Source organism: Typopeltis vanoorti, chromosome 21 (genome assembly GCF_054136105.1).
Source record: "Typopeltis vanoorti isolate ZY-2024b chromosome 21, IOZ_Tvanoo_1.0, whole genome shotgun sequence".
In the NCBI taxonomy this organism is placed as follows: domain Eukaryota; kingdom Metazoa; phylum Arthropoda; class Arachnida; order Uropygi; family Thelyphonidae; genus Typopeltis; species Typopeltis vanoorti.
In genome coordinates, this window is record NC_143569.1 from 65,917,609 (window position 1) to 65,931,697 (window position 14,089).

Sequence of the window (14,089 nt, forward strand, 5' to 3'; positions counted from 1 at the left end):
GCTGATATTCTAGTGGGTGGGTGGGTGGACACTTCGTGGTAGATCATTGCTAATAGCGAAAGTCTCAACATTTATTTCACGAACTCTTTTGGTGAACTTTTACGTTCAGTAAGGATGATATCCTCATGAGATGAGTCATTTGACTGCAGAAAATTAAACTTTACGAAGTTGGTTAGAAGAGGGGGTGGGGAGTTTTAATATTATTTAAAGATTACAAAGCAATAATCATACTTGTGTGTGTATTACAAAGAAATTTGTTGACGAGAAAAGATGAAGCGGATGATGAAACCAAGTTTGCAATTTGCATAGTTGTGATGAATGAACGAACAGTTTCAAAGTATCTCGTCAAGAGTCGTGTGAGATCATGTCAGGCTTAGATGCATAAGTGGCTGTTCTTGTTTACATGAATTTTTGTTGATTTATGATTGACTATTTGAACATTTTTCTGGTTTCAGTTTTTTATGTGCGTGTTTTCTAATCCACTTAGAACTATAAAAGAACAGGTGTTCTTTTATAGTTCTGTCTAGTTATAGACAAGTTGAAAAGTAGAGGCATGCAGAGTGGTCATGAAATACGAGAATATTTCACACATAGAGATCAATGAGAGCCTGAACTAGAACCGATTCCTTCGTTTCTAGCTCAGAGCACGTTTTATCTGAATAAATTGTTTAAATTATCTGATATATATATAAAATACCAACTTTCCATAATTTGGGTTTAGATTCGGTTTCCACAAAACTGCAGTCGAAGTCATGGATCAAGTAGTAGATTACAATTATTTCTCAGTCAGAAACGTAAATGTTGAATGGGATGCAATAAATAAAAAAAAAATGCGATAGTAAGCGGGAGGGCAGTTACAACAACCTCCCTAAAATCCCATCTGATTTGTGTTCACATTGAAAAATATTCGTTCACAGCACAGATCAAAAAGGTACGCTGTTTTATGTATTCAGGTACGCGTTGTGCAAATAGCCCAATGAATTCTCTTCTCATTGGACGACAGAAGGAAAGATTTTTGGAATTTCATCTGTATAATTGACCCCAAGACCAAATAAAACATCACAGGCGTGTCCCTACCTAATGTAGTATGCATTGCGTCACACTACAAATTAGATTTTTGTCAGTGACTTTATTTCTTCTCTCTCTTCAAATTTTAAAGAATCCCTTAAATATTCTTCACGTTATAGACGTGATTCGAATAATGCAATCTCTACGAATTAATGAGGAATTACTAGCAATCTCTAAATTAATAACAAGCGTTAACAAATGTTCAGAGTTAGTTTGTATACACCTAAAACTACTAAACACTTCATTTTAATAAAGAAGCTACTAAGAAACTTTCTGATTTTTAAATTAATTTGTATTTTAATTTTTTTTTTAAGGAAATATTTAAAACATTTTATAATTCACATTTTACAAGATTAATTTCATATTTTTTTTGTGCACTTCGTAAAATTTATATACGAAATGCGTAAAATTTATTATTACATTCATTCCACAGTACATGGACAAAAAAAAAAAGAACGAACAAAATATGTATTGCAATAAACTCCGTTCTGAGTAGACCGAATTTAATAAACTTTGGATTCATTTGAATCTTTTCGAATTAAAGTACTTCAATCATTTTAAAAAAACTGTTCTGTCGATGAAACAGTATTTAACGAAATGAAAAAAAAAAAAAAAAAAACACCGGTCCAAGAATTCTGTTCACACATATTAAAAAGAAATTCAAATAATTTTTTGACTTGATATTAAAGATTCTACATATGGATCCAATGTTTTTAATTACATTTTGATCGTCGACTATCGTAAAGGAATTACATAAGGACTCAAAAAAAAAAAGATGGAGATTAATTCCAGGATGGATTCATTTCAGAGCCTGTGTAGCTCAGTGAAAGTGATGTTTACCCTCCTTAGTACTAAACTGTCCGAAAAAAGAACGTCGCGCACTCGATTCTACTTGCCAACTAAACGCACTTTTTTCCAAACCTTTTTTTTTTTTTTTCGACCGTTTCCCGAGTTAGTCGATCTTTGGCAAGAGTGTTTTTTTTTCTCCCAGAACTCGGGTTTTTTCGTCCTCTAAACTCAAGAAAATCGACAGTAGAACCCACACTATTTTCAGATATCAAAAATATTGTGTTACTGTTAGGTATCACGAGGCAGCGGCACTTGTTAGTGATAGTCCTGGTCCGGCCATCTCTGATTTGCTACCGGTGGAGGTTGAACTTCCCACTCAGTCTCCAAAAGTAAGATAAGGCAAAAACGGTCCACTCCCTGCTCTATAAGGAAATAAAAGGCGTTAGCTGATCAGTTTTTTGTTTGTTTGTTTCTTTTTCTTTTTTTTTTGAGATTTCATTACGCGAATCTACAGCCAAAGATAGATGCATTTAGTGCGTCCACACTGTATTTTCTTAGCAATTTCACTATCAGTTGCAATTGTTTTCAATAAAGTTGGAAGAGTATCCATAAGCCACAAAAGCAGAACTGGTGTTCGACATCCAGGGCCGTTCCGTGGGTTTGCGCCGCCTGAGTGCAAACTTTATGTCTCCCCCCCCCTTCCATTAAAAATTAAAGAATCTCGAAGTACAACAACACGTTACGAATAATTTTATTATACTGCACATTAAGATATATTAAAATAAAGAAAAAACACAAATAGTAAAAATACCTTATTTTTATATAATAAACAAACATACTCCTATAATGTAACATGGAACACGACAAGAAAAGAAGAAGAGACTCTCCGAATAACTCAGCTTGCAATGGAACGTAGGATTTGTAACATCAGCAAAATGGAACATGTTAGAAACACGGAACTAAGAAAGAGATCAGGCATAAAAGATATGGTAGCTGTAGTATATGAAAGCAGGATGAGATGGGCAGGTCACATAGCCAGGCTCAGGGATAACAGATGGACATATAGAATACTCGACTTGCAACCAAGAATAAAGAGAAAACCAGGAAGATCACCTACAAGATGAGAAGATCCACTAAAAATCTATGGGTATAACATGGAAAAGAGAGGCTCAAAATCGAGATCGTTGGAGGCATCTTTGTGACCTGCACTCATGGAGAAATCCTGAGTGAAACACAGGTCCATCAAGAAGAAAACTCAAGGAACTCCTAGAATGTTTGTTCAGTGTGCTGAGAGCAGTGATTAAAGTAAGTTGTGTTGAAGCTCGTACCATTTATTTAACTACCCAGCGACTCAGCCCCTCACTGAAATCTCTCACATTAGAAGGTGACAAATATGCACAAACAGTTCAGTGTATTATTTATTCCCTATTTTTTTATGAACGTGTTCGATTATACCGCCCCTAAATTGTGTTGTAAGGTTCGTTGCACCCTTTACACCCTGGTACGGAAGGGGCCTGTCTGCATCTATGCACATAATCTTAATTCTGCCTCTTTAGTTTGTTTTTCGACTTGTATTTGGAACTGGATTTAAACAGTGACATTAATACCTGGTGTGCTTCTTTTAGATTTTACCTTCTGCTAGTGTTTTGGAGTGTTTGCATAACGAATCAATAGACATTTGCTACCATTAATGCTTATATCACAAAATTTACAATAAGCAGTGTGTCCTTTACTCTTACCTGAACTGATCCAGGATTTAAGAAAGGGATCCTCCAACATTCTTCTTTGAATTTTTGCTTATATGAATTTTTTCATCTTTTTAGATGAACCTTGTAAACCTGAATCTGAATAATAACTATTATCACTTTCTCTTTTATCTGAATTACCTGTGTCAGAAGTGGTTTCTTGTGAGTGGGAAGGGCTGGCATTGAGATCTTCACTTTCAATGGCTCGTTTATGTACTTTACTGACTGATGAATTACACATTTTCCCCTGAGATTTAGAATCAAATTTAAATTTAGAAAGTTTTCCTTGCCACTTGTGCATGTTTAAAAGGAAAATCTAAATAATATTTTCGATGAAGAATTAAACAAGTTTTTGTTAATAAAATTAATAAAAACACCGACTTCTTGTAACATGCGAGAAGTTTTTGAACAGCGACGAATATATTTTTATTGGCTAATGCCAGTTGGATTGTGTGAATACGGGAGCTGCCATCTTCATCGATGCAGAGAAGGCATTTGACAAAGTATGGCATCAAGGCCTTCTCTACAAACTGATAAAATTTAATTTTCCAGTCAGGCTAATAAAGGTAATACATTCTTACCTGAAAGACAGATACATGCAGGTCAGGGTAGGCGAAACGGTTTCCACCAGACGCAGGATCTCGGCAGGCGTACCTCAGAGATCTCTTCTGGCACCTCTTCTGTTCTCAATCTATGTAGCGGACATCCCTCTGAACCCAAGAACAACATTCACTGCATTATATGCGGATGATACTGCTGGCAACTAAAAGACTACAATCTAGCATACACACTTTAGAAAAGTGGATGGCAGACTGGAGGATCCAAGTTAACCCCCAGAAAGCTCAGCTATATTGTTTACTAGAAAGAAAATCCATACCATGGAGGATATTTATTTATTGGGAGTAAAGATTCCATGGCAGATTGAAGTTAAATATCTTGGAGTGATTCTTGATAGTAAACTCCTATTCAGCAAACATATTAGTTACATTTCCTCAAAGACATCCAACGTCTTAGCACAGCTCTACCCTATGATCAACAGACAAAGTAAACTGGACACGCAAACAAAATTAACAATTTACAAAATGGTAATTCGACCGGTTATCACTTACGCATCCCCAGCATGAAGCCACACCGCAAATTCAAACATTCTAAAACTTCAGAGATTCCAGAATAAGTACCTGAGGATGATTCTGGATGCCCCTTGGTTTATAAGAAACACCCAGATCCATGGAGAAGTTAATATCCCTTATATCTCTTCCTTTCTCATAAATCTAGCTGAGAAGTTCTTTACCAAGACGAGTAACCATCCAAACCCGTGAATCAAGGAAGCCTCGGAATATAATGAAGAAGAATTCAACAAATATAAAAGACCGAAATCTATCTTAAGTTCAGCTGAACACAGCTAACTTCACTGCCCTCAATGGGCGAGCATATAGCTCACAAACACTCCATTCAAAGTTCTTCCTTTATAGACAAAGGGGAATATGAAAAGCAATTTTGCTTCACCCATCTAGCCAGAAATGTTAATGTATGTGTTAATGTGTTTGCAGTAGGAGGCGATGGAATTAATACTTTTGTAGGGTAATGGATGGCAATGCTGTAGCCAATGAAGTTCTGACTGAGGCTCGGCTATTGCTGTTACCCTCCTGCCATGATCAGAGCTTTAATAGCTCAATAACACCTTATCCCTACACAATAGATAACGGGGAAGATGAAATGCATTCTCGCTTCGCCCCTTTAAGCCAGTCCTTATAAGGATGTTTGCAGTAGTTCAACTTTGGGACTCACGTCTAAACAAAACATTCACAGATTACAGACGATCCAGAACAAATGCCTAAGAATGGCATTTAATGCCCCTTGGTTCATCAGAAACCTCCAGTTACACCGAGAAGCCAGATATCAAGACCTACATGACAGGCATTGCAGAAAAATTCTTTAAATCACCCAAATCAACTAAGTCGACATAAGCGGACTACAAACCCTCAGATTGTTTCAAAGATAAAAAACCGAAATCCTTCGTCGCAAGAGAAAGCTAATCCAACTTACAATGCTCAAAATGAGGGTAAATTACCCACAATAATCCCCTCATACACAAGCTAAAAACAGATGAAGAGTGAAGGATTCGGTCCATCTCCCAAAGAAGTTCCAAGTTTGAAGTAGCGTGTTCCCGTTTTTTTTTATTGTTGAATCATTAAAGTTAATTTCTTATTTTCTCAATAACTGCGTTATAACTATAATGCTTATTGTATCTTGCGCAGTCTAATATAAAAGCTGATTTGGAGTTCCCGAATTACTATCGTGTGAACTAAAGCTGCGTAGTATATACAGTATATATAAATAAATTTTATTACAACAAGAACAAAATAAAACGTTAACGACATTTATTACCCTTAGGGAGTAGATGATATTTAGGCATAAGATAAAAGTCAATCCGGACAGGCTTTCTGGCCTGTGTCGTGGAGAATTATTATACAAGTTATTATTATTATTATTATTATTATTATTATTATTATTATTATTATTATTATTATTATTATTACCGTATTCCGTATATTAACACACGACATTCTCGGAGACATGTACATGACTGGGTTTGAGGTGATGCATTCTTCAAATAACTCAGCTAATTCGTGATAAGGAAAATCAGATTCTCAAACGTTGACTAATCATATGCAATAAATAAATAAATATTCTATCGCCTTTTATTCCAAAAGGAATTACTCAGAACTACTTTAATCCTAACTTTTTGACGATGGATTGAAAACTAGCTTCCATCTTTAAGCCATCACTAATAGTGAGCTCGCGCTATCAGTGATTCAAGGTTTCCCCTGTAGACATGCCACTGATAACACTGATCGTCTTCAATTCCCTGCGCATAGTTCGGTGAGATGTAGATGGGGAACAGCCCTCATCAAACGCTACTGCACACACACACACACACACACACACACACAACAACAACAACAACAACAACCCACTTTTAATACGACAACTCACCATGTCTTCTGTTCAACATAGTTCGAGGAAGGAGGCGTGGATAAACTTGAATTCATGGACAGCGTCTTCTGAAAAGACTGGAACGTGGATGTGGGACACACCAATCAAATTGACAACAGTAAACGGCCTAATCAGCACGTGACATGTAATATAACACGTCGTGAAAATTTCGCAACTTACAAATGAAAGAGGAACCGATGTGCTCTTCGTATCTTTCAGCATGCGAACGATACCAGTTGATGAATTTCCAAGTACGACACTTCCCGCAACCCACATCAGAGGGAAGAAAAGAAAGTGAGAAAGAAGAGTGAGTTTTGAATGATTTTGTAGTTCCTGAATGTTTCTTACATTAACTTGCAGTTTCCTCAGCTTAAGATACTTGTTACGTTAGGCCATCAGCTGATGGCATGACTGTTCATGGATCGACCATTGCCAGCAATGCAAACCTACGATTGGTAGGGAAAAATGGCACCGAAAAGATTATTTGGTTGAATGATTGTTTTTTTATTTTTTTATTTTTTTCGCTATAGTGTTACCAAAGATTTTACCTCCGAATTCAAACTTGTAATTTTTATATAAAATACCAAAATTTGCAGTATTCAGTTTCTAGTTTAGTATGTAGGTAATCACCCCAAAGTCATTTTATAGGGTTGACATGATGTTAGAACGATCTATTTTTTTTATTAAGACACAGATTGTTTTTCTTGCTTTCTTTTTTGAGTTGAAATAATCAGTCTCCCTAATTGATTTATTGATGGCAAAATTCAACCTATAGCTTCAAACACAGGACATATCACCAAATCCTCCAGATTTGGGTGATACGTCCTGTGTTTGGAGCTATAGTTTCCTATGAAATTAACCAACACAAAAAAGTTCGTTGCATGCGTCTAATCCACTGTATTGAAGTTATGAAATGCATTTACTTCTGCAGTTCTTGTGCTGTTGAACAAGATAGGTTGGATTTGCGAGGGAATGAAATCGAACGCACACCTTTAATTTTAAAAAAAATCAATCATTTAACCTGTTGACGTTTAGATGGATATAACATCCGATTCGTTAACAGAGAAAACCAATTATTATTATTATTATTATTATTATTTGTGTGTGCGTGTGGCATTCAACCGCTTAGTTGTTTTTTTTTTCAACCGCTCAGGTCTTTACTTAATGGAGTGGCTGTCTCACACCGAATGATGAAATTCATCTACTGCCTAGACATAATCCCAATATTCATTCTCGTGGGATTTCGAGTCCGTAGCCTGGTGAGCGCACACGCTAACCACTCGGCCAACCGCGCATGCGAATTATGAACAATTTTATAATTGAAAATATACTTGTAAGATGGTGGTTTCGCAGATTCATCTGGTTTGTCGTGAAATTTCAATATATTAAGGATACTGTTTTTAAAAGACGAATCTCATTGGTTAGTTGATAATATATCGGTTTATCCATGTGTCGTACATTTTTTACGAATACTAGCAGGAAATATCTATGAATCGTTGAAATTTCTTAAGGTTTATTCTCTTCTATGACTTAACACTTACAGCTCTTCATCTTCTCATTTCACTACCACCAAATCTTTATCCATTAACTAATAATAATACAAGAACTTGAAAAATATAAATACTTGACCTGCAATGAAATTTATCAATAAAAGAAAAGGTGCGAATGATAGTCAAAAATTCATAAATAGCATTGATCTATTATTTTGGAAAACAAATAAATCTTTACATTTCCAAATTTGCCAATTGATAACATAAATGAATATCTTAGAAAAATGTATGTAAACTGATTCTTCTTCATCAATGTGGGTTCTCCCGATTTTTGATTTATGTGTTAGCCAATGGTTGACTTTCATTCTACTCTTCATAAATAAAGTAAGAGAAAAAAAAAGTAGAAAATTACTCAACATGTCATAATAATAATAATAATAATAATAATAATAATAATAATAATAATAATAATAATAATAATAATAATAATAATCTGAGGTACTTTCAGTGATAACTATATATATATAGTTATCACTTTAACTTCATGCTCCAGTTATCATTTTAACTGCATCCAATTCTGACTCTTTTTCATCCACTCATTTCATTTCTTATCAGCATCCATATTTGGCGGCTAATTGAAGATTGATCATTGAATACTTCGTGTGGTTCGTAAAATTCTACGTTCAATTCTTCTTTTATAGGTGCCATAAAAGATTGTAAACGTGGGTTGGGCTGGGAATGTTTTAATAGGTTTTTCTTATTGATTTAATTTACTTATTCCTGAAAGTGGACACTGCACGTAGAATTTTATGAAGCCGCTTCAGACCTGAAAGCAAGTCGGTTGTCACACCGATTGACGACATTCACCTCCCACTCAAAGAATAGCAAACATGTCCGTGTTCACAGCGGGATTCAAACACTCACCCTCTTGTAGAGCGGTACATTAATAACTCGATTAAGCAGACTGGATAACTGATTGCAAAAATGTGTCCCTTAGGTTAAAAGTAGTCTACAGACTTTCTTAAATAAGGGAGACAAATTATCTCGATCATTTTCTTCTTGTGAATAACAATGCATCGCTCTTCTCTGCATTAGAACCAATTCTCCATTTCTGAACCATTGTTTTGTTCTTGTATTGAGACTGCGCTTTGCAGTTTTTCGATTGCAAGGAGCGAACCATTGTTGCAGTATCATCTGCGTGCAGGGCTAGGGTGGTGGCAACTGTGCTTGGGATATCAGCCACATAGATAACAAACAGCAGAGGTAGCCGGATGCCTGCAGTGATGTTGCGTTTAGACAACCTAATTCCCTGTACTTTACTCATAGTTTGCGATCGCTGTGGTAAGTTAACCAGTCGTAGCGGGAATTTCGCCTCAGGAGCTTGAAAAGAAGCCAATTGTGCCATATTTTGTCGAATGCTTTGACCATATCCTGTGCGCTGCTTCCAGGTGAACCCTACGCTGATGTTTTCCACGACTATGAGAACTTGTTCTTCTTTGTTGTCTGTCTTTATTTGTTGTTCTTTGAAACACAATCAAAAGGAACTGTCGAAAATCCTTACGTGATCTTTTAAATTAGATTGTGCTCTTTGCTAAGGATAGCCCTTAGCAAACAGCATTATACGTGTACATAATTCACAGCATCTCGTATATAAATATACGACATTCTGTACTCCTATATAAATCACAGAATTTCGGCATCACTATACTATATATTGTGGTGTTTATTATGTTTCGTTTTCAAATCACTAAATCGTTCACGTTTAAATAAAAACAAGATGTGTTGATCAATTATTGGAATAAAATTCTTATTTTAATTTAAAATTAAATCACAATTAATTAATTATTATTGCTTTCCAAATTGTCATGAGATTGACATTTCAATGAAATAAATTATTTTAAAAATCCACACTCGATTTCTTTATTTGGTTTTCCCCTTACTGGCATTTAATTGAGTTAAATAATTTTAATATTAGTGTAGCAGCAAATTTATATTAACAAATGTATTTTTATTATTTAAACTCTGTTGTTATATTTATTTTATCGTACTGTTTATCGTTTGTCTCTTCTTTTCAATAATTTGTGTATTCACCTCTAATTTATATTAACGAAAAAAAAAAAAAAAACTCGTGTGTTATATCGATTCACGACAACCCCCCCCCCCACCCCACTCCAGATCCTTAAAATGTTGCATTCCATAAATGGTTACCTCCTTACATCATTCATTTATTTTCTGTAACAAATTATTCGAAGATTATTCAAGAAATGTCTTAATAATAATAAAAACACAGTTCACCGATAAAATATACTGTTGGTGGTGGTGGACGATAGATGGCGCTGCGTGTAATTGAAAGTTACTAGACGAGAGTTGTGTGTATTGTTGTGTATTCAAGGCTACTTTTGTATTTTGCACTTGCATTTTCGACTCTGCTGTAATAGCAATATTATTAAAGTGCTCCAAACTAGAATAAGAGGTGGGTGAGGGGGGGGATTCAGGAGTCAACAAACGACAGTGTTTCGAATAAAATTTTGTTTCCTTTATTCGTACATTTTCAGACGTTTTACAAGCTCCTAAGTACATCTAAATAATTGGACACTTTTTCAATGATCTTATACGAATCTAACGTTTGCTCTTAAGCCTCTTCCTTGTCTTGAGTTGTCTGCAGACACAATTATAATAAAACTGTTTCCGGACGAAGTCATTTTTGTTCCGGGAGCGATGTCGGTGCCACAGAATCTGTTCAAAAACAACGAATAAAAAAAAAAATTTTAAAAAATAAATAATAAATAAATAAAACTTTCATTTTATCACACCACTTTTATGTACGTAATGTACATATTTATATAACATAAATATAATAATAAATTTCAATGAATAATAATTCAAATTGTCATAGTTAAGGTTAAAGTGAGTGTTATCCCATTGTTCCTGGAATCTTCACCCAAGCATGAACACTTAAATGGATATTAGCAAGTTAACATCATATTAGGAATTAAATGTCATTCCATCACGGTCGCATCTCCCCCCCTTTCTCCCCCTAAAGTCTACTACTTACATTTCTCCATCGTATAAATCCTTATTCCGAATTTCTACTCTTTCATATATACATTTCTTATGATATTTAGTGGATGGTCTGTTCAATCTCTCTCGGAAGCTAAAATCTTGAAATTCCACTTCAACCTTCCTGTTTAATGGACCCTGTTTAAAAGTAAAAGAATAAACAATTGAGATAAACCTAAGAATTGAAGGGGGAAAAAAAGCATCTTTAATTCTTGAAAAACACGTTAGATGGCAGCACTGTACGTGATTTTCAGTTTTCCCTAGCATTGCATACATCGCATAAAGTTTGAACTAAACATTCTTACCTTAATTGTATATTATAGCTTCAGACACAAGTTTTGAAAAATTATTAAACTAAAATTGTAAACATCGTGTTTAGTTAAGTTACCTGAATCCACCAGCTGCAGCTTTTTGGAGGGTTTCCCCTTTCGGGGAAATTTGGTGTTTCAATTGTACCTTCTTCAGTAACGTTGCCTCCGCAAGATAATTCAGCTGAAAAAAAAAAAAATTAAAAATTAAACTACGAAATCAATTGTTGTTGTTGTGCTACCTTACACATTAACAACATAAAATATTAAAATTCTTAAGGTGTTAAAGAACAATGAAATGCTATCATCAGAACTAACTTAATCCTTACCATAATAGCGACTTGTAGCATTTTGGCAATACCTTCCGATAGTGCTAGGGGGACATACACAAGTACAAGGAGTATTTTCGCCTTTATACGGTCCCAAATAACCGTCGTTTTTACAAAGATCTTCATCGCCTTTGTTAGGACATCGATCTTAAAAGAGACCAAAAAAAAAAAAAAAAAGGCATTGAAGAAACAACCGTGACGTAATAAAAGATAATTCTTTTATTTATCTTTTCTAAATTTTATTTATTTGTTTAAAATATTAGCTCTGGCAATGAAGCAACTTACTGTTGCAACTGTAGAGGATGTTCGCCATTTTGACGTCTCGGAAGCTCAGGCCATTAGCTATTCCAACCAGCCGCTGGTTATGGGGATTTAAAGCGACAATTGTGTTCTTTTCAAAAGGCCGAGCGCTAAACGACTGAAAAATAAATCAGATGAATTTCAATGGGTAAGTAATTGATGCGTGCGTGCGTGTAATTGTTCAAACAACTGTTTTCATTTACGTTTTTCGATTAGATGTAATTTGGCCAGTTTTAAGGCATTTATTTGTTATAATAAAACCAAACAGTTCCTCACCATTGGCCCATAATGCATAATGGAACCATAATCATACTCTATTCCCCTTGAAGATTCGAAACCCTTTCGAAATTGAGCCTCCGTTCCTGTATTCATATTGTTCCACAACACCTTGATGTAGTTGTCTCTGTCTTGTCGTGATTGCTCGTGATAAAAACCAATAGCGTGTCCCACCTCGTGAGCCACGATATCTCTCTGAAACAAATCGTTCCAATTAATTCTATTATCGCGCATTTTTTTTTATTTATTGTTTAATAGACAGAATGCATAGGAGACAATCGACGTATGATATTTATTTGTTACTCACATGGGCACATCCATCACCTATAGACACATCTTGACCTGCAAACGGTAACTGTTGCCTTCCAATGTACGACCAACACCTGGAAAAATGACAGTACAATCAACTGATTTTTATGGATAACAATTAAAAAATATTTATTTGGTTTGTAATATTTTCCTGCATGATATTATCATTAAAACTAGAGCAAAAATACACCTACGTGCAGTTGAAATATAATTACTTTTATTCATCTTTGTTATCCATAGATGGCGCCATCAACAACATTATCCTAACATTTTCAACAGTATATTTTATTATTACATTGTTATAAATTTATATTGGCATTATTCTTACCCTGATTGGTCTGTACGGAAGCGGATATAACTCCAGTCAAGTGGCCTCTCGTAAAATTTGAGACAAGTATGATCCTCCCAGTGATTCAAAGCTTCTCGAATAATTTCCTTAGTCTTTGGGTTAACAGCTATGACAACAGAAAGCAGTTGATCATTTTTTGTAGGTGGGTTTGCACGATGTTTACAAGTTTAGTTTAATACCCTCAAGATTTGGCAAGCAAAACAAACTGGAACTTACAGGAATGGAAGTTATAGGACACTTGTCCGGTTAACCAAAGCGATAAAAGGTTAATGGTCGCTTTTCTCTCTTCAAGGTAGTTTCCTGATTGGTTGAGAGGAATTACAATATCACCTTCCACAATCATCTCTCCATTCTCTGTTCGTTCAGGGTTATTTTCCAGAATGGACACCTGAAATAAAGAATTGTTTCAAGTTCCTCTGCAACAACAGTAATTATATAAAGACCAAGTAAGGCAATGTGTAGAAGTTTTGAGGGCGGCAAAAACCAGCAAAATTGGATCTCAAACTATAAGAACACTCTCTTTTTTATTTTGTATATTTTTTTTTGAAATTAGCGGGTGTAAAATAGTACTAACTTTGGGATAGCATATGCCCTAGCATCGGTGCTGCCTATGATCTTACCCGAATCTATTTATACGTTTAGAAACAAATTCTACATTTGCAACATACGCGCAAAAGATATTTTTGATATCATCTTGAAAAAAAAAAAATTAAATAATTTAAAATGGTGTGTCATTAAATCTTTAAGACAGTCTTCCTCATGGTGACATTGCCTGAAAGATTAAATAAAAAAAATGTGACTAAAGACTTCCAGGGGACTTGATGCGCAACAAGTAGATTTCTTTGCAATCACTTGACTCATTTCGTTTGTGTGTGTGTGTGTGTGTGAGAGAGAGAGAGAGAGAGAGAGAGAGAGAGAGAGAGAGAGGAGATTCTGTAAACCACTCTAGTAATTCTCTAGTATTTGATGAACAACATAGATCACCCTATTCTTCTTCTTCTCTCCTGTAAGACAGCAAGATAAATGTACTATTCTGGATCCTCTGACTGTGATACGAATTGAGAGGATT

The 14,089-nt window shown here is 35.1% G+C and overlaps 1 protein-coding gene across 1 annotated transcript in view; it reads right to left on the reverse strand.

Moving 5' to 3' along the window:
* LOC150094935 (blastula protease 10-like) overlaps positions 1 to 14,089 on the reverse strand; it is a 96,226-nt gene that overhangs the window by 52,578 nt on the left and 29,559 nt on the right. The window contains exons 6-14 of the mRNA XM_090411153.1: positions 13,237 to 13,408; positions 13,000 to 13,126; positions 12,670 to 12,745; positions 12,363 to 12,557; positions 12,072 to 12,204; positions 11,787 to 11,933; positions 11,538 to 11,641; positions 11,145 to 11,287; positions 10,714 to 10,825 (exon numbers count right to left, since the gene is read on the reverse strand). Of these exons, the coding sequence (XP_090267279.1) occupies positions 10,714 to 10,825; positions 11,145 to 11,287; positions 11,538 to 11,641; positions 11,787 to 11,933; positions 12,072 to 12,204; positions 12,363 to 12,557; positions 12,670 to 12,745; positions 13,000 to 13,126; positions 13,237 to 13,408 (1,209 nt within the window). The remainder of the gene's footprint in view (positions 1 to 10,713; positions 10,826 to 11,144; positions 11,288 to 11,537; positions 11,642 to 11,786; positions 11,934 to 12,071; positions 12,205 to 12,362; positions 12,558 to 12,669; positions 12,746 to 12,999; positions 13,127 to 13,236; positions 13,409 to 14,089) is intronic.